The sequence below is a fragment of the Oncorhynchus masou genome, chromosome 12 (genome assembly GCF_036934945.1).
Source record: "Oncorhynchus masou masou isolate Uvic2021 chromosome 12, UVic_Omas_1.1, whole genome shotgun sequence".
NCBI classification, from domain to species: domain Eukaryota; kingdom Metazoa; phylum Chordata; class Actinopteri; order Salmoniformes; family Salmonidae; genus Oncorhynchus; species Oncorhynchus masou.
In genome coordinates, this window is record NC_088223.1 from 34,867,576 (window position 1) to 34,892,194 (window position 24,619).

Consider the following 24,619-nt stretch of genomic DNA (forward strand, 5'->3'; position numbering starts at 1 on the left):
TAGTTTATAATAGCAATAATGCACCTTGGGGGTTTGTGGTATATGGCTTGTATCCAGGCACTTCGTGCTTAAGAACAGCCCTTTATCCGTGGTATGGTAGCATATACCACACCCCCTCGGGCCTTATTGCTTAATTATGTGTCACACACTGTGTGTATAAAGACTATAAACACCTGCTCTCACTAATGTAGGAAGTGAATAAAATAGTATAATTGTCAAATTCTCACACAGCTTAATTTTTCCATTTATTGTATTGACCATCGATGTGATTCTAATAATAGGATTTGGGTTGGCAAAATGTAGACTACATAGCAAAGTTCTGGAAATATTTTCTGTTGATGTTGTCATGAGGCAAAAAGCAAGGGACACATAAATAGCCATAGGAGCTCTGAATAATTATATTATAATTATTTTTAAGCATATTTTTGTTTTGTTTTTCGGGCTGCTCTAGCGTTTAATCACTATATCCTACCTTGACGCTCAGAGACGCAGGATCGTGATTAAAAGTATACATTTTGACTTGATAGCTAGCTAGGTAGCTGGCTGTTTGAATTCAAATCATGTGCCATTTTGTTTAATCTGTTTGGAACTATTACACCATGGACAGCATGCTGTGTTCAGAGGTAGCAGAGGAAGTTCAGGGACTTGTCAGGGAATGCTCCTAACCACTTCCAAATTGTGGTATCTTTTCGTGAGCTTTTTAGCAGCCGTGGCATCACCCAGGTTAGTGTTACATTCCTGGCAATTGAGGACCAGTACCAGAGGAGTGGCTCTAATGGAACGACTGACTATTCCCGAGAAGCAGGTGTGGTGCGTTGTTAACCTGTTTTTTTGTGGTTGTCAGATTGTCATTGTTTATCCTTGCCTGTCCCATCAATGCCCTCTCTATTGAACCTACGATGAACCTAGACTGCCTTTCCAGCCGCAAATGCCTCAACTTCATCCGAAGCCGACTGACTTTCAATCTCCATCATTAACATGTTTTGTTTGTTTGCTTTTTTTTTTTTGATTCTTTGAAAATCGCAATATAAGTTAAAAATGTTATTCATCAATATACATAAGTATGCCTAGTACGCTAGATCTACTGCGTAGCCTAGGCCTACGATGTTATTTGTTCGTAAATGTATTGAGACATTTTTTAAGACAACTCAATTTTTTTTAATGTCATTCTCGATCATTTTACATGCATGTGTGGTTGTATTATGTTTTAACTTATCAAATAAATATATCAATATATCTACCACACAGTTCTGTAGTGGATTGCTTTTTGGCACAACTCCGTCTGTGACATCACGAATTTAGTGGAATATTTACCCGCGTTCCGAGTCTTTTCAGTGAACCGGCTCATTGCCTCCGTTAAGCTAAAAGAGCCGCTCATTTGGCACCTAAACGGCTCTTCGTTCAGTAGCGCTTAAAAAAAAAAACATAAAACCATGAAAACCATGCAAATATCAAATTTAAGCCAACAAAATTACCTCCCATTGTGTCAGATCGTGACATGTGTATTCAAATACATTTTTTTACCGGAGCATATTATTAGATGACCTGCAAAAAAAGGAATGTACAGCTAAATGCGTGTGGACTTGAAAACGTATCTCACCTCACTATTTATTCTTCCTGCAGTGAGGAATTACACTCTTCATACAATGTTTTTATAACTTATCTGCAGATAATCGTTGTCTGTAGCTGAAAAAGCAGTAACAATATGCAAATCAGGGAGCTAAATGAACGGCTCTTTCACAGATGCAATTCGGATCCTTACGTTCACCAAAAAGAGCCGTTCATTCGCGAAGGACCCACCACTGCCACTTTCTACATTATAGCCGCTACACTTCAGGAGCTGCTGTTTTTCAAAACGTGGTGTTGAAATATTTGTCAACTTGTCTTTGCACAGGACCCAGGTCTGTAAACATTCTGTTTTACAGAATATCCCGGGCGTGCTCTACGCTGACGAAAATGGAGCGGTTTCTACAGAGATGTAGTGCTGCAATAAAGGTAGGCAAACACACGAACACGTTTACTATGCATTGCATGTTTTACAAATGTCTCAGTTGCTCTGCTCAATGACTAGCCCTGTCCATCGCGTGCTCTCTCTGCTGTCTGTCATGCCATATTTGTTTTTTTTCCTATTGAATTAGCTAGCGTATTACTAATATATTACTCATCATGTACTATTCTATTACTAAACCATTCCAACGTTTCTGCAACTACCTCCCCCTAACAAGTAACGCTTGAAATGTATTATACCCTCTTGTGGCTTTGAGTCAGTTAATCTTGTCACGGAGTGAAATTTAAAAGTTTAGTCTTGACAGCCAACTGTCAACTAAAATTGAGAGTTTATTGATTGAACATAGAGTCAAATGTAGTTTGGTTCAAGATTCAAAACATTTTTTTTGCATCTTCCTGTTGTAAAAGGTCTAACATACACAAACCACATAGCGCCATGACTAATGGGGGGGGGGTGATGTGTGGATGAGTTGTCAGGGAGCAAGAGGTAGAGTATTGCCCACCGTAACTTCCATTACAGTCATTGTCGAATATTGCATGATGGAGTTCTTGCACAGCAAACCCTACCCCCATGCCTCATTGGTATGTTTTCAAGAGATTTAGCAAAGTGTTGTCACAGTAGAGTCAGATAACTGATGCCGTGAGGGTTAATCATTTGTGTGACTTTTAGCCAAGTGCAAAGAGCTAGACATGGAAAACAATCTCTTATGCAATTCCCTATCTGCCCCATTCCTGCATTTACTGACCATGTATTCTCTCAGTGTGTGCCCAATCAAGACGAAAGCTGCCATGTGTGGTGGGTTCGCCTGTCTATATACAGTGCAATCGGAAAGTATTCAGACCCCTTGACTTTTTCCACATTTTGTCACGTTACAGCCTTATTCTAAAATGTATTAAATAGTTTTTTCCCCCTCATCAATTTACACACAATCGCCCACAATGACACAGTTAAAACAGGTTTTTAGAAATTGGTGTAAATTCATAATAAAAATAATGGAAATATCATATTTACATAAGTGTTCAGACCCTTTTCTCATTACTTTGTTGAAGCACCTTTGGCAGCGATTACAGCCTTGAGTCTTCTTGGGTATGATGCTACAAGCTTGGCACACCTGTATTTGAGGAGTTTCTCCCATTCCTCTCTGCAGATCCTCTCAAGCTCTGTCAGGTTGAATGGGGAGCATTGCTGCACAGCTGTTTTCAGGTCTCTCCAGAGATGTTAGATCGGGTTCAAGTCCGGGCTCTGGCTGGGTCACTCAAGGACATTGAGACTTGTCCCAAAGCCACTCCTGTGTTGTCTTGGTTGTGTGCTTAGGGTCGTTGTCCTGTTGGAAGGTGAACCTTCACCCCAGTCTGAGGTCCTGAGTGCTCTGGAGCAGGTTTTCATCAAGGATCTCTCTCTGTACTTTGCTCCATTCATCTTTGCCTCGATCCTGACTAGTCTCCCAGTCCCTGCCGCTGAAAAACATCCCCACAGCATGATGCGTCCAACACCATGCTTCACCGTAGGTTTCCTCCAGACGTGATGCCAGGTTTCCTCCAGATGTGACGCTTGACATTCAGACCAAATAATTCAATCTTGGTTTCATCAGCCCAGATAATGTTGTTTCTCATGGTCTGAGAGTCTTTAGGTGCCTTTTGGCAAACTCCAAGTGGGCTGTCATGTTTTTTTTTTTTACTGATAAATGGCTTCCTTCTGGCCACTCTACCATAAAGGCCTGATTGGTGGCATGCTTCAGATATGGTTGTCCTTCTGGAAGGTTTCCCCATCTCCACAGAGGAACTCTAGAGCTCTGTCAGAGTGACTATCGGGTTTTCGGTCACCTCTCTGACCAAGGCCCTTCTCCCCTGATTGCTCAGTTTGGCCAGACAGCCAGCTCTAGAAAGTCTTGGTGGTTCCAAACTTCTTCTATACATTTTTTTTTGTATTTTACCCTCTTTTTCTCCCAATTTCAATTACGATCATTGTCTCATCGCTGCAACTCACCAACAGGCTCGGGAGAAGCAAAGGTCGAGTCATGCGTCCCCCGAAACATGACCCACCACCACACTCCTTAACATCCGCCCGCTTAACCTGGAAGCCAGCCTCATCAAGGTGTCGGAGGAAACACCGTTCAACTAACGACGAGGTAAACATGCAGGAGCCTGGCTGCCATAAAGAGTCACTAGAGCACAATGCACCGTCAACTGTGAGAACTTATTTAGACAGGTGTGTACCTTTCCAAATCATGTCCAATCAAATCAATTTAGCACAGGTGGACTCTAATCAAGTTGTAGAAACATCTCAAGGATGATCAATGGAAACAGGATGCACCTGAGCTCAATTTCGAGTGTCATAGCAAAGGGTCTGAATACTTATGTAAATAAGGTATTTCTGTGTTTTATTTTTAATACATTTTCAAAAATGTCTAAAAACCTGTTTTAACTTCATCATTATGGGCTATTGTGTGTCGATTGCTGAGGAGTTTTTAAAATATATTAATCCCTTTTAGAATATGTAACGTAACAAAATGTTTAAAAAAGTCAAGGGGTCTGAGTACTGGGTGGGCGTAGTCTGGGCTAAAGCTCTCACATCCAAATTCCTGTGGCCCAACTGCTTTACTGTTGAGCATGTGACATTAGTAGTGACATTAGGTGGCACCTCTGTCACTATGCCTGGATGGCAGACATCTCATCCCCCCTTCCTTCCACTGTCTTTGGCTGTCAGGCACAGCAAAGGTTTAAAGGGTAGGTGTCTAATTTCAAGGGGTTGGTCATTTCTTTTTAGTAGTCACCATTAACGCTCTTCACTTTAGTTTTTTTCTTTCCGTTAGAGAACAGCTGTGGTGGGAGAACACATTTGAGACATGACGTAACACAAATTAAAACATGAAATGGGCTGAATTTAATTCCCTTCTTAAAACCCTCCCTGTATGACACTGTAGTACAGTATGGACTGTAGTAGCCCAGGTTGTAGTTTGTAGTGCCTATTTTCTTTTTGAAGTGCAGCGAGCAAGGTGCAAGCATTCCTTAACCTACCATTACTCCCAAGCCAATGGGCTATGATCTATTCACTTAAAAGTTCTTCACTCCTGGCATCCTCCAAGTATGATTTCCCATTTTATGTGGGCATACTTCCTGGCTCTTGTCGCCTATTAGATTGAATATTTCTGCCCTCCAGTCAGATGCTTCTGTTTGGTTCATATTAGAGGTCGACCAATTAATCGGAATGGCCGATTAATTAGGGCCGATTTCAAGTTTTCATAACAATCGGAAATCAGTATTTTTGGGTGCCGATTTAAAAAAATATATATATTTTTATATACCTTTATTTAACTAGGCAAGTCAGTTAAGAACACATTCTTATTTTCAATGACAGACTAGGAACGGTGGGTTAACTGCCTTGTTCAGGGGCAGAACGACAGATTTTCATCTTGTCAGCTCGGGGGATCAAATCTTGCAACCTAACAGTTAACTAGTCCAATGCAACAACGACCTGCCTCTCTCTCGTTGCACTCCACAAGGAGACTGCCTGTTACGCAAATGCAGTAAGCCAAGGTAAATTGCTAGCTAGCATTAAACCGATCTTATAAAAAACAATCAATCATAGTCACTAGTTAACTACACATGGTTGATGATATTACTAGATATTATCTAGCATGTCCTGCATTGCATATAATCTGACTGAGCATACAAGTATCTGACTGAGCGGTGGTAGGCAGAAGCAGGCGCGTAAACATTCATTCTAACAGCACTTTCGTGCGTTTTGCCAGCAGCTCTTCGTTGTGCGTCAAGCATTGCGCTGTTTATGACTTCAAGCCTATCAACTCCCGAGATGAGGCTGGTGCAACCGATGTGAAATGGCTAGCTAGTTAGCGCGCGCTAACTAGAGGGACGGAAGCTATACTGTTACACTGGCAATACTAAAGTGCCTATAAGAACATCCAATAGTCAAAGGTTAATGAAATACAAATGGTATAGAGGGAAATTGTCCTATAATTCCTATAATAATTACAGCCTAAAACTTCTTACTTGGGAATATTGAAGACTCATGTTAAAAGGAACCACCAGCTTTCATATGTTCTCATGATCTGAGCAAGGAACTGAAACATTAGCTCGTTTTACATAGCACATATTGCACTTTTACTTTCTTCTCCAACACTTTGTTTTTGCACTAAACCAAATTAAACATGTTTCATTATTTACTTGAGGCTAAATTGATTTTATTGATGTATTATATTAAGTTAAAATAAGAGTTCATTCAGTATTGTTGTAATTGTCATTATTACAAATAAACAAAATAAATCGGCCAAGTTATGTCTGGATACTGCCATACAGGAGGTCTCTGTATTCTGGTGGGCACTGGGCAACCTTAGTTTAGTCACTGTCACTTCACATTATTGCTTCCTCACATGGCTGGAGACTAAGGGCTGGTTTGGGCCAGGAGCATACCACCCTGCATCCCACTGCTGGCTTGCCTCTGAAGCTTAGCAATGTTGGTCCTGGTCAGTCTCTGGATGGGAGTCCAGAAGCTGCTGGAAGTGGTTTTGGAGAGCCAATAGGAGGCACTCTTTTCTCTGGTCTAAGATAACTATCCCAATACCCCAGGACAGTGATTGGGGACATTGCCCTGTGTAGGGTGCTGTCTTTCAGATGGGATGTTAAACGAGTGTCTTGACTCTTGGTGGTTACTAAAAATCCAATGGCACTTATCTTAAGAGTAGGGCTGGCTAAATTCCCAGTCTTTCCCTCATACCTCATGGTGTAAGGGATTGGTCTCATTCATCCAGGTTGTTGCTGTAAATGAGAATGTGTTCTCGGCTAACTTACCTGGTAAAATAAGGGTTAAATAAAAATCAATAAATACACATTTCTGGACATGGATTAAGCCTAGTCCTGGACTGAACGTCTATATCAATGGAGATTCTTAATTAAATGGGATTTTTAGTTGTAGGACTTGACTAATCGGTGTTTGGGAAACCAGCCCTATGTGTTAATGTTTATGTCTGGGGTCATCCCTGACTACTCTGCCTACTGTGGAGCTAGTATAAGAGAACTAGTCTAACGTTTTGTATGCCTGTCCTGTCTCATGCCCACACACTGGGGTTGGGGAGCCCACAACATGTTCATCAACATGCTCACCTTTCCCATAATCAAACACTTAGAGTCAATATAAGGTTATTGGCTGCAGCAGTCTTTCTTTTCAGTGATGGGGCAATATGTTCAATAGATCGAGACAGTAGAGATCTGTAGAGGTCAGACATTTCCTTCCTTGACTATGTGTGCCATAATTCTGTTGTTATGACATTGTAATTACCGGCAGGATATATTGGTATTGGGAAATTCTGACATTGTTGAAATGGTCCATTTCTTTTCCTAAGATTTGATTTGATATTTTATAAACAATACAAACACAATATTAAAACATATACATGCAAACGACAACATCATACAAACATCAACTACATCACACCTGCCCAGACCCAGGAGCACACACCCCCATCTCCAGCGCCCGCATCACTTTCCGACACATGGCCTCAAACTGCACCATTTTTGTTTCTCTCCGTAGCCCACACACTTCCGTTAACGACGGACGATTGGTTCATTTCCAGTTTTTAAGTATACGTTTTTTTAAATATGATTGACGAGAAAAGTATCGTCCAACCCGTCGGGTATCTCACTGCACCCTCATATGACATGTCTTGAAATATGCCGACAGACAGATTAAAATACATGTTTGCCTATCTAAGGTATTTCCAACTACCGAAGTTCATAACCGTTACCTAAAATTACACCATTACCTACATAAAATAACACTATTCCCGACAAAAGGGGACTCAAAGTGGAATGTATTTAACTGAAATGTTATACTGATGATGAGGATGAGAAAGATATGTAGAATGAGGAAGAATAGGGCTTGTCTCTCCTCCCTCTCTCCACACGCCTTGCGACTCTGTCCACCAATTCCACGGTTTAGCAGGGTGTTAGCCTTACCTCTCCAAATCCTTGAGGCCTGTTCTAAGTGGACTGGAGAGAGAATGCCTCAGTGTGGTGTGGTTTTACATTAACCAGATGGAATGAGAGCTATGATAGGTCACTCTGAAAGGGAGACAAGTGAGAGTAGCCAGTGTGCGTTACTGCATTTGATTTGTGCTTGAGTAATAATGGAACACTGTTGACTCATCAATATCAACTCAATGAAGCTGCCAAAGTGTCTCAGTGATCCTTGCCCAGAACGCTGCACTCAAATGCAGGCCTACATGGATTGTTCTGTTAAAGTGGTAGAATTCACATTAGCGTGGGATATGAGGATAACTGTTAGAAAACAGCAGTGCCCTGTTATAAAACAGTAATTGACATTTCTCAGTAGTAGAGTGAGCTGCATATGAAGCCCGTTGCAAAACAGTTAGCATTTCCCATTAACGCCATTATCTACAATTGATGGTGAACAAAACAGTCGCACAGGGACATGCATGAAGTTCAGAGCTGCGTGAATCAGAGCATCCTATCATGATCATTTTACTATCATAACATTCCCCCCTCTTCACTTCCATATTTGTGTCACAGGCCTACATTTTCCCACCAACCAAGTTGTTCATCTCTTATCTAACCCTTGTTTATATTTCTGGCCTTGTCCTTGAATGGATACTGCAATATTGGATTACTATAGCTGTAGTAGAGGTGGCCCCGAATCGTTCTATCTGCCATGGAACAGTCGTGGAGTCACAGTTGGAGAGCTCTGCTGCACACACTCTGTGGTTAAATATAGCCTCCTTTTGGTTCCTGCTTGCCTGCCCGGGTCTGACCACTACTACGGCTTATAGGAGGTGACAGGCACGCTGAGAAGAGGGAGATGCGAGGGAAGGGGAGGCTGGGCGGCCATGACACCATGTTGTAGTACACTCACACTGGCTGCCCGTTACCATCACCCTTGAGGCCCTTAACATGGGGCGGAATGGCTCTCTCCACCCAGTTAGCGACACCCCATACTGATGGTGAGAAAAACCAGTCTAGGAGGCAGACCTGGCTATATTTCTTGATTTACCATTGAAGTCAATAGGATGCACATCAACTCCCAATATGTTGAGATCAACAGGAGAGATCCTATCCTTGTTACGCTGGTTCACAAAGTACAATCGTGGACCCACCTTATAGATTCATTGTTAAATCTATGGTGGCCTGAAGGGGCGAAGTAGTTGTTAGCATATAATACCTGCTAAATAGTTTGTGTTTGGGCCTTTTCTCCTAATTTACAGATAAATACAGGTTGAGAAACTAACTGAACTAGCTCATTCAAGTGTTCACAATGCAGAGGATAGGGGGTCAGAAGAACTTTGCTGAACCCAGATGGCTGGTTCTTCTTTTTTGTGTTTATACCGAATGCTGCCCCACACACTGGTAATTAGTGCTTTCACTGCTTTTGAATCATCACATCACAGCAAGGCCATCTCCCCCCCGTTGTCAGTAATAACACTGTTTCTTATATCATGTCACAGATAAAGTGAGACTAATCACACTCATTATCACAGTGGGTCTATCAACCCGAAAGCTAAATGATCCAAATGAAAACATCCCACGGAGTCTAATAAGGCTATATCACAGTTGCAGCTGCACATTCACTCACTGTTATTAAACTTAAGGTAGTTGATGTTCGTTGATACGCCTAATTAGATTATAATCAGCAGTCCAAAAATGTTAGCATAGGCTAGATGCTAACTAACTACTGTGAGCCTGACTGGCAACCATTTCAGGCTGTCAAAATAGGATTTGTTTCAGTAGGCTAAATTTTGGCTAATCAATAACTGACTGCAGGTAGGTATCAAACTGACGACTGTTTGGGTCTCCAACAGGTTGATCGCGAGCTACCAGAAGCTTGCAGCCCACCTATAAGTAACTCACTAAACAATTCGGAAAGTGCATGTATTTTTTACGTGTTCCACCACTGTCATAAACAAATCTCACAAGTATCAGACACCTTAAGTTCATTATCCCGCCCCTAGTTAGCCACAATTAGCTTAAAAAGACAAACACAACACTATATCTACCAATTAATTTCAAGCTATATTGACCTTGTATGTCTTGTGTGGTGCACGCGTTTGTCTCTACCATTCACTTCGTGTAGCTAGTTAGCAATCATGATAACTGTCTTCTGCGTAGACAGAAAGACTTTCTCCAACACCGTCTTAATTAAATATGAACTGAAAAGTAGGCTTAATTCCACGCCCTGACCGTAGAGATCTTTTTATTCTTTATGTTTGGTTGGTCAGGGTGTGACTCGGGTGGGAAACTCTATGTTCTTTATTTCTGTTTTGGCCGGGTATGGTTCTCAATCAGGGACAGCTGTCTGTCGTTGTCTCTGATTGGGAATCATACTTAGGCAGCTTGTTTTGCCACCGTAGTTTTGTGGGATGTTGTTTTTGTACAGCTCTTGTAGCCTACCGAACGTTACGTTCGTTTTCCTTTTGTTGTTTTTAGGTGTTCATTTTTAATAAAAACAAAAGGAAGCAATCAGGTCTGAAGCAATGAAGCAATCAGGTCTGATCATCAACAAAAAGCTTTGCTTTCCACTACACACGATAACAAACTTCTATATTCACACTAAAATCAAACAGTAATGTTCTGAACTGCATTTTGATTGGACGACGAGTGAACAGGAGAAGAGAGCTGCCATCCGGTCTCCTGTGGGTATTACATGTTGATTCTTCAAATACCACACCTTGGTCCGATCATTTCGACGAGCGTAACACTTACCTGGCAGAATTATGGCATGATTATTTCTATCAATCGGGTTGGCTTTTGTTTATCAAACTCTGTCATGACATGGCATATGCAGCAGCAAAAAAAATGTTAGACAAGCACAGGACTTTTTAGCAAAATGCCCTCAAAAATGGTCTTCTGATGTGATTTAAGCATTGACATGGGCTCAGAACATCCAATTCCATTGGAAAAATTGGAAAAGTATAAAGTGTGCCTATTTGAAAGCTAGAGAAAATGTATGAGTAGCTCGCAACGTTTCATAATTTTGTAGCTCTCATTTCATGAAGAAACTCTCATGCTATAAAAGGTTGGAAACCCTTGGTTTAGATGATACTAATACTTTTTACATTTTGACTAGTGTAGCCTTGGCTGTGTTAAAAAAAACTGTTTACAAATCTGCAAAGTATAAAGCTGACAGAATTTTACCACCCTCTTGCCCTCCTTTATTTTTTCATAACCTCCTTAGGGCAGTGCGGAGGGAAGCTCTGGGATCCACGTCATCCTTGGCAACGAGGCCTGTGACCTCGACTCCATGGTGTCGTCCCTTGCCTTTGCCTACTTTCTGTCCAAAGTGAGTCCAAAGCTAGCTTCTAGCCTGTACCGCCTCTCATTAGGGAATCCCTCAACCCAGGTCGGAAATAAGTTAGCATACCTGAATTATTCATTCCCCGCATATGTTTAGGTTTTTATACGGTAATAAATATTGACACTACTTCAGGGCTGCCGAAATTGGGGCCCGCAGGCCCTTGACAACATTTTAGGCTCTGCAGAGGCTTCTAGAATGAGCTTATGTAATTATGAACAATATATATTTTTAAGTTCCATATCTTCAAAACTTGATTGCTGGCATGCAATACATTTTGGGACTGTATCAACAGTGGACTAATGAAACAAATACCAAAATATAGTTTTTGACTGGAATTTTTCTTTTAAGTCCCATACGAGCAAAATGACAACTCTATAGTGCAGTTGTTTGAAAGCAAATTGGTGGACGAATACGTCCTGCTATGCGGTAATGAATAAGTATCTTCTCTTTGACTTGTGAACAGAGTTGAGAGAGCTGGGCCAAAGTCCTGAAGCACCGCAGGCACGGAATTTGCGCTGAGTGACTCATTTGTAAGTCTGAGGGCCATGAATAGCTTGACCAAGCGTAATCAAAATGCACAGCATTTTCCAAAATAGGAGCAGACAACCCTCAGAGTCACTCAAGCATAAAAACAGTGTCGGTGCACTGGCCATCGGGCACCAGTCTCTTCTTATCTTTCATTACTGCATTGATCCATCCGTCCTCCCAAACCCCTGGTTTAAGCTGCTCGCTAGCCTATACGCCCCCGCTACTCATGAAATATTCACACAACCTCAGATACTCAAGATCCCCCAAGGCCTGTGAAGATGGACAAAAACATTGCAGAGGAATCCCAGCTAGCCTCAGCAGGAAGGTGTGTTGGTGTCAGATATCTGTTTTGATCTGGTCTCGCTCTTCTATCCTTCCCTCCTTTTCTCCTCCTCTTCTTTCGTCCCCCTTTGTTCCCAGACATCTGGCAGCTCAGGCAAGACTGTGGTGCCGGTGCTGAACATCCCGAGGGCTGAGTTCCCCCTGCGGTCAGACAACGTTTTCCTACTGAAGGAGAGCGGTGTTCCGCCTGAGGCTCTGGTGTTCCGTGACGAGGTGGACCTGGCAGGGCTCCATAGAGCCAAGAGGTTGATGCTCACCCTGGTGGACCACAACGTGCTTCCTAGGTCATCGGTTGCAACATTACTCTTTCTATTTATTTTCTGTTCTAAACTCGCATTCTCTTTCTCTCGTTCTCTCCATTACCATCGCTTTGCCTTTCTCTCACTCAGATTTTCTTCCACTGATACCTACAGTATCAAGTAGTATTGACAACACAGATCAAAGTTATGGGAAGTGCCTGATATGTGGAGGGCCAGTTCCCTGGACCAAGATTGAGGAAACACATAGTTAAAGATGTATGACACAATGTATTTCACAACATTCACTCAACCCTGACTTTTCCCTGTAGTGCCGACATCGACTTGGAGGATGCAGTTGTGGAAGTCATTGACCACCATGACCTCGAGAGAACACCCTCCATGTCCTGTTCCGTCACCGTGGAAACCGTGGGTTCCTGTGCTACCTTGGTGACAGAGCGCATTCACCACAAGGCACCTGAAGTGCTAGACAGACAGGTGGCTCAATTATTATACGGTAAGGTTGCCACAGCAATAATTCTCTTACATCCAGCATTCTCTATAAGGTGTCAAACTCCAGTCCTCGAGGGCCACAATGTCTCTGGGTCTTTAATCAGTGTATACCTCAGAACTAGGCAGTGGGGAATATGTCAGGATGAATTATCACTGAATCCGACAACTCTCTTGTAGTTGCACTTGTTTGTCAATACCAGCAGTAACCATTGGCTCAGTTCACCTATACTTGGCAGTGTGCCCACACAGGGGCCATCGTGCTGGATTGTGTCAACATGGCCCCTGAGGCGGGCAAGGTCACACCCAAGGACAGCCAACTGTCCTGCCTGCTGGAGTCGCGTTTCCCTGACCTGCCGCCCAGGGGCGCCCTCTTCCAGTCCCTACAAAGCGCCAAGTTTGACATCTCAGGTAAAAAGGTGGGAAAAACATGCCATGGGAGAGGTGTTGAGAGGTGCACAAAATGAATCTGCCTTGTCACTTGACATAAGATGTTATGACAATATGACATTATTATGTCAGTATTATGACACTGTTATGACATATCATTCAAATAAAGAGGTACCATTATTTAAAGAGAATGTTGTAGAGTAAGTTTGAGATTTCACACAACCTCAAAAGAATGTTGTGGAGTGACCATCTAGAAGTAAACAAAATAAGATGTCAAACCCCTTAGGTGGGAACCTCTGATCTGTTGACCCAATGACTGGAAAAAGACATTGATCACATGACACCATTCATTCCTATGTAAAACTCAATAGCACATTGGAGCCAAATAAAGTATGTTAAGATGGCATCTCATAGAGACATAACATGCACAGTTTGAGCTACTCCAGGAAGTGATGTTGCAGACTAGCTCAGTGCTGCCCCCTCTCATTGAGTAACTCAAGTTGAAGGCCGACCGGGGTACCATGGTATTGGTACCACTATTGTCTTCTTTAAAAAATGTATTCACACAAAGATTGCAATCCTTTTTTCTGCAAATAATGCCTGCAGTAACGCGGTCAGCCTTGAACTTACATAGCTTCAATCTGAGGTGATGGTCATTCTGCCTTGTGTTGACCAAATTCCAGGTTTGTGTTATGTTATACAGTGCCCTTGACTTTTTCAAAATGTTGTTGTGTTACAGCCTGATTTTAAAATGGATGAAATTGAGATTTTTGGTCATTGGCCTACACACAAAAGTGGAATGAAATTACGAATTAATTAAAAATTAAAAGCTGAAATGTCTTTTGAGTCAATAAGTATTCAACCCCTTTGTTATGGAAAGCCTATATAGGTTCAGGAGTACACATTTGCTAAACAAGTCATATCATAGATCGCCTTCAGAAACTATTCACACTCATTGACTTGTTCCACATTTTGTTGTGTTACAGCCTGAATTTAAAATGTATTAAATTGAGATTTGTTTGTCACACTCTGTGTGCAATAACAGTGTTTAACATGATTTTTAAATGATTACCTCATCTCTGTACCCTACACATGTAATTATCTGTAAGCTCCCTCAGTCGAGCAGTGAATTTCAAACACAGTTTCAACCACAAAGACCAGGGAGGTTTTCCAATGCCTGGCAAAGGGCACCTACTGGTAGATGGGTCAAATCTTTGTTAAAAAAGCTGTCGTTGAATATCCGTTTGGGCAAAATTAAGTTATCAGTTACACTTTGGATGGTGAATGTATAAATACACCCAGTCAATACAAAGATACAGGTGTCTTTACTAACTCAGTTGCTGGAGAGGAAGGAAACCGTTCAGGGATTTTACGATGAGGCCAATGGTAACTTTTTAAACCAGTTACAGAGTTTAATGGCGGTGATAGGAGAAAACTGAGGATGGATCAACAACATTGTAGTTACTCCACAATACTAACATATATGACAGAGTGAAAAGAAGGAAGCCTGTACAGAATAAAAATATTCCAAAACATGCATCCTGTTTGCAACAAGGCGCTAAAGTAAAACTGCAAAAATGTGGCAAAGCAATGAAACTGTTTGTCCTGAATACAAAGTGTAATGTTTGGGGCAAATCCAATACAACACTTTACTGAGTACCACTCTCCATATTTTCAAGCATATTATGGATGCAAGGACTGACCATACATGACATCACAATTCTAGTTTAATCATGTTTTGAGGCTATACAGTGTTTACATTTACTTTGTTTACAAACATTGGAGTAAAACAAGCTAATAGTTTGGGTTATGATGAGGTACGACAGTTGAACTAAACTCATGAGCCATTTCTAATTTATATTCTTCAAGAATCAAATGGGTAAATATAATTAATTTGTAAGTAAAAACATTTATGTAGCAACTACTTATTGCCCATTTTAAAGCTTTTTCATCAAACTGCCCTGTTTTCTTTTTATTTCAGATGGTCCCGCCTTCATGTCCTCAGACAATTGCTATAATTTTTGGTCAAATTCTCATTTCTGGAAAAGGGTTAAAATAAAGGTTAAAATCCAGGTCATGTGCCATGATTAACCAAAACACAAGGCCCTGTATATATGATCTACATGGTAACTTATGATATGCTGTAGTGTTTGTCATGTAGTGTTTGTAGTGTCTATACCCAATTCCATTGTAATGCCCTTGTAATACTGCTTGTCCCATTGGTTTGTGTTACAGGTCTTTCTACAGAGCAGATCCTGCTAAAGGACATGAAGTCTGTCTCTGGGGGCGACCTGAGACTGGCAGTCTGCACTGTGTATATGACACTAGATGTACGTCCTGTCTAGCCATGCTGTTACTTCACTTAAATCCACTCTGCCACCACCATGCTTAAGCCACCATGCTTTAAACTGAGACTCAACGATATTAATAATCACAAGAGCAGTGCAGCAAGAGAGTGAAAAAGAAAGTGGCTGCACTCGCCAGCACCAACACATACACTGTTAAACATCTGCACAGGAGTTTGCTTCTCTCTAATGCATTGTGACAGCTGCCTGACAACAAATGCTGACGAGTGCAGCCTCCTGCTTCACGCGGTCTTTGTGTCGGAAGTTGCCCTGCTCCTTGTGGTTAAGGAATATGGCTGAGTCTACCTTTAACAGCACCCTCTCAGGATCACACTGGGTGTATGTGAACATTTACTCTTCCCCATTAACAACAATGCATTAGAATTGCCTAATTTGCCTTTGAATGACCAGCCAACTCTTTAACAAATTCGGGTTTGCAGATGATTTACCAAGTCAGAGTGCTGAAGCGTCTGTCCTCGGTTGCATCACTCGCTACCAAGTTCCAAACTGCCTCTGGAAGCAATGTCAGCACAAGTACTGTTTTCGTCGGGAGCGTTCATGAAGTGGGTTTCCATGGCTGAGCAACTGCACACAAGCATAAGATCACCATGCGCAATGCCAAGCGTTGGACTCTGGAGCAATGGAAACACGTTTTCTGGAGTGATGAATAACGCTTCACCATCTGGAAGTCCAACAGACAAATCTTGGTTTTGCGGATGCCAGGAGAACGCTACCTGCCCCAATGCATAGTGCCAACTGTAAAGTTTGGCGGAGGAGGAATAATGGTCTGGGGCTGTTTTTCATGATTCGGGTTAGGCCCCTTAGTTCCAGTGAAGGGCAATCTTAACGCTACAGCAAACAATGACATTCTAGACGATTCTGTGCTTCAAACTTTGTGGCAACAGTTTGGGGAAGGCCATTTCCTGTTTCATCATGACAATGCCCCTGTGCACAAAGCGAGGTCCGTACAGAAATGGTTTGTCACGATCGGTGTGGAAGAACTTGACTGGCTTGCACAGAGCCCTAAGCTCAACTCCATTGAACACCTTTGGGATGAATTGGAACACCGACTGCGAGCCAGGCCTAATTTCCCAACATCAATGCCTGACCTCACTAATGCTCTTATAGCTTGCTGAATAGAAGCCAGTCCCTGCAGCAATGTTCTAACGTCTAGTGGAATGTCTTCCCAGAAGAGTAGAAGCTGTTATAGCAGCAAAGGAGGGACCATCTCCATATTAATGTCCATGATTTTGGAATTAGATGTTTGCCAAGCAGGTGTCCACATACTTTTGGCCATGTAGTGTATATGCAGTGACAAGCCATCTAGGAATGAAAGTGTCATGTGAATTTTCAATCCCAATGATAATAACTAACAATCAATAAGCTTTGACCAATCCCTGAGGTTTGTAAGACCCTGGGTTTAATAATAATTAGGCAAAGACTCAGCTTATGCAAAAGGCTCGTACAGTTTATTCACGAGAGCGTCTGAAGTCCATAATTCAAAGACATCCATTTTATAACTCACTCCCTATTTACGCACATACCTTTACACAAACCGTCGATATCCTACGCACATACAAACACACGAACTGTAGATGAGTTGTATCTTTTCCCCATAGTTCTCACCACTGTTTATCACTACCAAGCCGAAAGTTCCATTCCCCCGAGATTAGAGGAACCTTGAAAGGATTCCCTGTCCTATCATAAGTTTCTCAGAGTTCTAGCCAGGTTGGGTCAAACGCAGTTGAATTGTTCTCGGTATTTTCTTAGACACACACACACACACACATTTCTCTCCATCACATGTCTCTACCAAACCTTATTGGACTTACATTTAGTACTTTAATCATTCATTATACATGCTATATAAACTAATAATCACGAATAGTTACGTTTCAGGGTGGAATTTGTTAATCATTACCATTACATTTAAGTATATTATTCCCTTATCAGAAAGTGACACCTATAATAAACTAACATCTCTGAGTGTAAATTGTAGAGTCTGATTAGCGTAATCAAAATGGATCAGTAGCTACTGTGTTGCCTCAGACCAGGCTAAACAATAGAGTCATGTCTGTTAGTTAAGAACATTCCCTGATATCTGAGTGGCCGTCGCTGATGCAATTCAGAAGATCTGAGAATTTAAAAAATGTACCCCCTTTTTCTAGCTTGTCTCATCGCTGCAACTCCCCAAAGGGCTCAGAACATTCCCTGATATCTGAGTGGCCGTCGCTGATGCAATTCAGAAGATCTGAGAATTTAAAAAATGTACCCCCTTTTTCTAGCTTGCCTCATCGCTGCAACTCCCCAACGGGCTCAGAGGCGAAGTCATGCGTCCCTTGAAACATGACCCACCTAACCGCACTCCTTAACACCCGCCAGCTTAACCTGGTAGCCAGCCGCACCAATATGTCGGAGGAAACGGCAACGACCGGGGTCAGCCCACAGGCTCTAGAGCGTGAGGAGCCAAGTAAAGCCCCACCGGCCTAACCCTCCCCTAAGCCGCGTCGTCCTATGGGACTCCAGGGTTAATTTCTGTATCCGGGAATGAACCCGGGTCTGTAGTAATGCCTCTAGCACTGCAATGCAGTACCTTAGACAGCTACGCCATTCAGGAGGCCAAATATATAATTTTTTACAAATACTTTCTATTTTACTGGCTTCAGCCCCATGCCATCACATGTATCATGTGTTGACTGTACACACATGCATGACAGTTTTGTTGCATGCCAGAATATTTCTCTATCAGACCTCCGTTGAAATACTATTTGAAATAATTTATACTGTATCTGTACTTGATTGAACTTGGTCTTTGGAACGGAACCAAGCAAACGCTCAAAGTATTTTAAAGATTTTGAATTGTGTTTGAAACAATTTCTGTTCTCTATATAATAACGTTTTTTTGTTTGCTGTTGTACGTCATCCCGTTCGTTCGACAGGTGTTCCTACAGCGGAGGAGCCTACAACAGGAGCTTTGTGAGTTCTGTCACAAACATCGTTTCGGGGCGGTGGTCGCCATGACAATCTCTTTTAATGAACGCAGTGAGCCCCATCGGCAGCTGGCGGTCTACAGTTCCAGCACCCTCTATAGGGAGGAGGTATGAACTGCACTGTCATGCCCCCTCTTACAATATATTGACCCCTGTGCCATATGATGTGTAATGATTTAATATTTATAGGGGTAGTAATGTAATGGATTTGATAGGGGTAGTTAAATCATAAGTAGTAGTTCCACGTAGCCCTCTAATAGACTTGGCTGAATTTACCCATTTTGTGCTTTCCTAAATATACGGCACATGTGTGTTCATGTTCATGAAAGGTATTTTATATGAGTTCAGTTTATTGTAAAGAGGCCATTTGAATATCGATGTGAGTCTTTCCTCCCCACTGGTTAAAAATATCACAAAAAAATTGTCTACTTTTGTGCCAACCAACCTATCTTAGTTAGTTTAATATTGGCCCTCAGGAACTATTCCTTGGTGTGAAAATAAATGGTATTGTTATGTATTATTCTTTGATATTAAGCATGTTAAGCATGTCTGTAAGTGAGATATATCAAAGTTGCCTTTTGGGCAAATGCAGGCATGACAATTTGAGAATATTAGTCAATGTTAAAAAGGCAACTATGAAATAGCAATACACTGTGTGTTTCTCATTCTGCTGTAGGTGAGCCAAGCATTAGAAAAGTCGTGCAACCCCTCTCTGAGCTTCTCTCCAATGAGCAGCCCCTTCAACAACATCAGGTCTTATCTCCAAGGTAACGCACTGGCCTCCCGCAAGAAAGTGCTGCCTATCCTCAAGAACTTCCTGAAGGAGTGGGACAAGAAGCAAGTGCATTGTGGGGAGGCGGAGGACTTTGAGGAGCTGGACGACCACGTTGACCCCACGGGGTCGCCTAGTTTTGACGAGGACGCCCGCCCCCGCTGCTTCTCAGCCTCCCGGCACCACCGTCGCCGCTTGCTGGGCACCGAGGACTCTGGGATGGAGGAGGACTTCCAGGTGCCGGCCACTCCCATGAACAGCCTGGTGGAGGGCTGTCCGCTGGACGCCGGCCTTCCCCGGATCAGCGCGGAAGCCATTTTGGAAAAGTTCTCCCGCATGGGAGGGGAAGCAGGGGAAAATAAAGATGGCAACTGGCCAGGTGAACAATAACCTTCTGTTGATGCCTTTTAATCCTAGTACCCCTGACTGACTGTTCTCATGCACCTCAATCCAATCAACAGACTATAAGAAGGAGTGTTCAAAGTTCATATTCAGAAGCATATCAATCAATTGTATGTTTCATAAGGGACATCTCATAGCAAATTATAATGACAATCCAAAGGGGCCATGTTCAGTAACTCACTGGTTATATAGCAATCCTAGGTTTGCTATCGGCAGCTCCTTTGACATTAACTGGAAACAGGGCCCTGTTCAGGAGGAACAAAACGGAACAAAACAGGGAGGTACCATCTGAACTAAGAAATGCTTGTTTTTGTTTTCCGTTGCAACACGTTTTGCTGCGGTGTGCCCGAATGAACACAACCCTGGACTACTGTGGCTGTCAGACTGATCACCAAGCTCTTATGGATGCTTTACTCAAGTCAGGACTAACAACACCATAGAACATTATGAAGAATAGGATATTCTTTTAAAAAATGGCAACCGTAAGAAAAAAGGGGATGACTAGTAGCACTGTATCAAGGACTACAGATGGAGTTTGAATGAAGTGTGTGTTTTCTCTGTATCGCATCTGAGTACATGGGACTGCCTCGTTGGTTAGTTGGTGCCATCTCCAAGTGTAGGGGGAGTGGATTGGAAATGTGGAGAATACATAATGGACTAACATATAATTCATCTTTGAAGGGCCTATTTCAATGTCACAGGCATTTGAGTGAACGGGGTCCTGTGTGGCTCAGTCGGTAGAGCATGGCGCTTGCAACGCCAAGCGTCGTGGGTTCGATTCCCGCTGGGGCCACCCATATGTAAAAGTAGTGGCCCCAGCCGACTTGTAAGTCGCTTTGGACAAAAGCGTCTGCTAAATGGGATATATATTATTATATATTATGATGAGGGAGAATCTTGCAGTGGAGAGTGACTTCATCCATTATGACAGCATGTGTTTCAGCGGTCCTGGTCCTGCTGAGTCTGCTGGTTTTTAGTGCAACCAATCTATGTACAGCTTCATATGTGCGTTATTGGGCTAATGACTGGACGCGTGATATCTCCTGACGTGTGTGTGCGAGCACATGTGTTTGTTTCATGTGTGTGGAGTTTTCATGGTTAGTGGGACGTCTTGATGACATTATCACCAGTCACAAAGTTCTCCTCATTGTCGGGATCCATCTGAAAAGGGGGAAGAATTCACATCCTTCCCACAAAGAGAGAGAGAGGTGGATAGATAGATACCAGATGATGGATGCAACTCTGCTGCTCATTCATGCATACGAACCTCCTGCCCCCGTTCAGAGACCTAACTATATACTCAGTCACCTTTGCTCTCTCTCTCTCTCTCTGACTGAGATTTATATCGCAATGCTACTTCAGCTGTCCAAATATACGTATCATCTAGAATCACCATTGATTATGTTACCAGTGAGGAATTAGCCTGATCTGAGATCTGTTTGCATTCTTGCCAACCCCTATCATCAGAGTTGACTATACAGCACCAACAGATCTGGGACCGAGTTAGTGATGAATTGCTCTGATCTGTAATCTATGTCGCATACCCAGAGAGCCTCGTGGGGGTTAATTTGAGTTAACATTAGTTCAGATGTCTGCTTCATTAGCTGGCTGTAGTTTGGGCTGAGGAGTAGTTTTCAACTTACTGTACCACAGAGACGTGCAAACACACCCAGGCCAACCCACATACAGATAAATGCATAGACATAAACACATTCGCTGCTATGCATGGTAATTATGTTCAGGCTGGTGCCTTGCCATGTTTTAATCGTTGAGGATGTGGAGTCATTATATGTCTGTTTGGGTAGACCTCTGTTCTCTACATACAGTACACTGCAGCTCTAATGTAATCTAGTTGGTGTGAAAATCTTCAAATTCAGTTGACCAAGTGAAACTGAGCAAAAGACAGTGACACTATTGCATTTCAGTCTCTTGTTTCTTCCTTTGGATCCTACCCTTTCAGTGTTCCCAGATCACAATGTTTCGACACGTGGAAGTAATCAGATGATGGCTTCCTCTGATAGGCTATCTGAAGCTTTCACCATACTACTCTCACCTATCCAGTCCTTTAGGATCTTGGATCAAATGCAAAAATTGTATTTTGTTATAATTTGATTTAATATATTTGACAAAAGAAAACATCTTTAAGTGTTGACTAGCACTGTGTTGAACCATTTAATTAAGATATTAAATTAAGATAGTATAGTTGAAGATACTTGATTATATAAATCAACCATGCAGTTGCATTGATATCCTCCCTACGTCACAGTGAGAAGGTATGTTCAGTCATCTCGTTCATAGTTAAACAATATATGGCGTCTAAGCTAGCATGGTATTGATAATTTGCTAATAAATTTGCTAATTGATAGTTTGCTAATAAACATACTCTGAAAGATTTCTATATTGAGCCTAAGGTATTAAGGATTTGGCAATCATTGGCTTGTAGATGTTCAGCAAGATTAGATTGTAAAAAATTAAAAAAATGTTTTGCCAGCTAAACATGCATGAGCAAATTTGTTTTTGACAATGTCAACACCAATGTACTGTATCTTGTATCCCAAATCCGTTGTTCCCAAGAGGGGTCACAAAAAAGCAAAGCTAATTATGTTTGTGTTCTTTTTTATATCTCCAGTCCACATACCTTTTGTGGAAGTGTTTCATGGGAAATGTATTTACAATGCAATGGCTCAGTGACTGTGCAGTTTAATATGAACACTAAACACTAGTTTGCGAAAAGGCATGAATCCCTTTCCTATACCATTTGTCATGATTACATGTTTTTGTATGTGCTCTGTGGTGTTCTAATTTCTCCATGTGTTTAAGGTTTGAAATGTTAGCTAGCTCGACTTGTTTAGCTTCTAAACAGGTTGAACAAAGACAAGTCATTCACAATGGGTTTTTTTACCAAATTGGTTCCCTTTTTCAGTTTATCATGGTTTAAATCAAAAGATCCCCCCCCCCCCCCAACATGCAGTTCCTTTCAGCATGGGTAGTTTTGTGAATATTATGCAGTACAATCAGGATTCAACTTCCCTTGTATTCAAGTATGCAATATGAAGTGTTTGCTGTGTGGTTCCTTTATTTAAGTGAGAAAAAAACTGAATGTGAAAACCACGTGTAAGAAAATATTCTAAGAGTAAAAATATGCTGTTCTATTATTAAAGATGGATTTGAAGAGTTTGTGTTGCAGTCCAGGTTCATTCAGGCTTCTTGCTGATTCTGGGTCATTGAGCTGATTCAAAATCATAACCTAAAGCTAAGGTTTCTGCAAGGCACTATTGGAATCTTTAGTGTCCTGTCACTAACTCGCACCCCTCCAATCAGCTGTGTCACATTGTTTAGGGTGCGCTCTCACCATTTTCCCCACCATATGCTGTGTGCTTCCACGCCCGGCCATTCCTGGTCATGTCCCAAAATGCTATTGTGTGAATATACAGGGCTGTGAAAAAGTATTTGCCCCATTTCTAATTTTGTCCACTTTTACACATTTTTTCAATACTTATTGTTATCAGATCTTCAACCACAACCTAATATTACATCAAGTTAACCTGAGTGAACAAATAACACAACAATTTCATACTTATTTCATAAACAGAGTAATGCAACACCAAATGCCCCTGTGTGAAAACGTAATTGCGCCCTTACACTCAATAACTGGTTGTGCCATCTTTAGCTGCAATTCCTCACATCACTGGAGGAATTTTGGCCCACTCTTCCATGCAGAACTGATTTAGCTCAAGAGACATTTGTGGGTTTTCAAGCATGAACTGCTAGTTTCAAGTCCTGCCACAACATTTCAATTGAGATTAAGTCTGCACTTTGTCTAGGCCATTACAAAACTTCAAATGTGTGGCTTTTTAGTGATTTTCTTGTAGACTTGATTGTGTGTTTTGGATCATTGTCTTGCTGCATGACCCAGCTGCGCTCTAGCTTCAGCTCACAGATGGATGACCTGACAGACGGATTATCCTGTAAAATGACCTGATACAGAGCATAATTCATGGTTCGTTCTATTAAGGCAAGTCATCCAGATCCTGAGGAAGCAAAGCCATCTCACTACCACCACCATGCTTTGACCGTTGGTATAAGGTTCTTAGTATGGAATGTAGTGTTTGGTTTTCGCCATACATAATGGGACCCGTGTAGGCTAGAATTGGTTGAATCAATGTTGTTTCCACGTCATCAACCCCAATATTGTCATGTGATGACGTTGAATCAATGTGGAAAAGGTTTTTTCCATTATGAAAAAAGATTGCAGTATATCTGCAGTATGCAGCAAATACTTCATCCAAAATAACACTGTTTATTTTACTGCAGTAATTTTGAAGTGTAACTGCAGTTCAAATGCAGTGCACTGCAGTTATTCTGCAATTATTGCATACAAAATACCAGACTGCAGTTATTGCACATTTACTGCAGTTTCAAAACTGCAATCTTTTTTTGTAAAGGTTACACACAACTAAAATCCAGTGTCATGGTGAATGTTTTGGTTGATTTCACATTGAATTCAAATTAGTTGACAACTGGGTACAAAATCTATTATGTCAATTTTCTATGGGCCTTTCAAATCTACAGAAGCACATACCTTTTAGTATCAGAATAGGGGTTATGATATTTGTATATGTTTTATAGTATAAATATCATTAAGACAAAGCTTTGTTTCTGCCCATGTTGTAATCATTTGTTTCAGTGCTGACGTTTTTGTTTGATTCGAGATGTCACACAGCCTAATAGCCTGATTACTGAACAAGCATGCACACGTTTTCACTCTAGAGTTT

General features: G+C 41.7%; 1 protein-coding gene across 2 annotated transcripts; it reads left to right on the plus strand.

Annotated features, from left to right (window-relative positions):
• Window positions 1-334: 334 nt before the first annotated feature.
• LOC135549920 (exopolyphosphatase PRUNE1-like) lies at window positions 335-23,021 on the plus strand. 2 transcript variants are annotated; one of them, XM_064980311.1, is made up of 9 exons: window positions 335-805; window positions 1,926-1,995; window positions 11,210-11,314; window positions 12,278-12,483; window positions 12,768-12,952; window positions 13,198-13,356; window positions 15,571-15,665; window positions 18,620-18,778; window positions 19,347-23,021. In XM_064980311.1, exons 2-9 carry the CDS (start codon window positions 1,957-1,959, stop codon window positions 19,830-19,832), a joined length of 1,434 nt encoding a protein of 477 aa, XP_064836383.1. In that variant the 5' UTR covers window positions 335-805; window positions 1,926-1,956; the 3' UTR covers window positions 19,833-23,021. The 2 variants fall into 2 exon arrangements, with proteins under 2 accessions (XP_064836383.1, XP_064836382.1); XM_064980310.1 differs by lacking the exon at window positions 335-805 and having other exon boundaries at window positions 1,550-1,995.
• The last annotated feature ends 1,598 nt before the right edge of the window (window positions 23,022-24,619 follow it).

Excerpts from the sequence above, each read along its gene's own strand:
- LOC135549920 (XM_064980310.1), top strand. The coding sequence starts at position 1,744 with ATGCAATTCGGATCCTTACGTTCACCAAAAAGAGCCGTTCATTCGCGA. Across the intron at positions 12,484-12,767 it reads GACCACAACGTGCTTCCTAG|TGCCGACATCGACTTGGAGG; the intron begins GTCATCGGTTGC and ends TTTTCCCTGTAG. Across the intron at positions 12,953-13,197 it reads GGTGGCTCAATTATTATACG|GGGCCATCGTGCTGGATTGT; the intron begins GTAAGGTTGCCA and ends GTGCCCACACAG.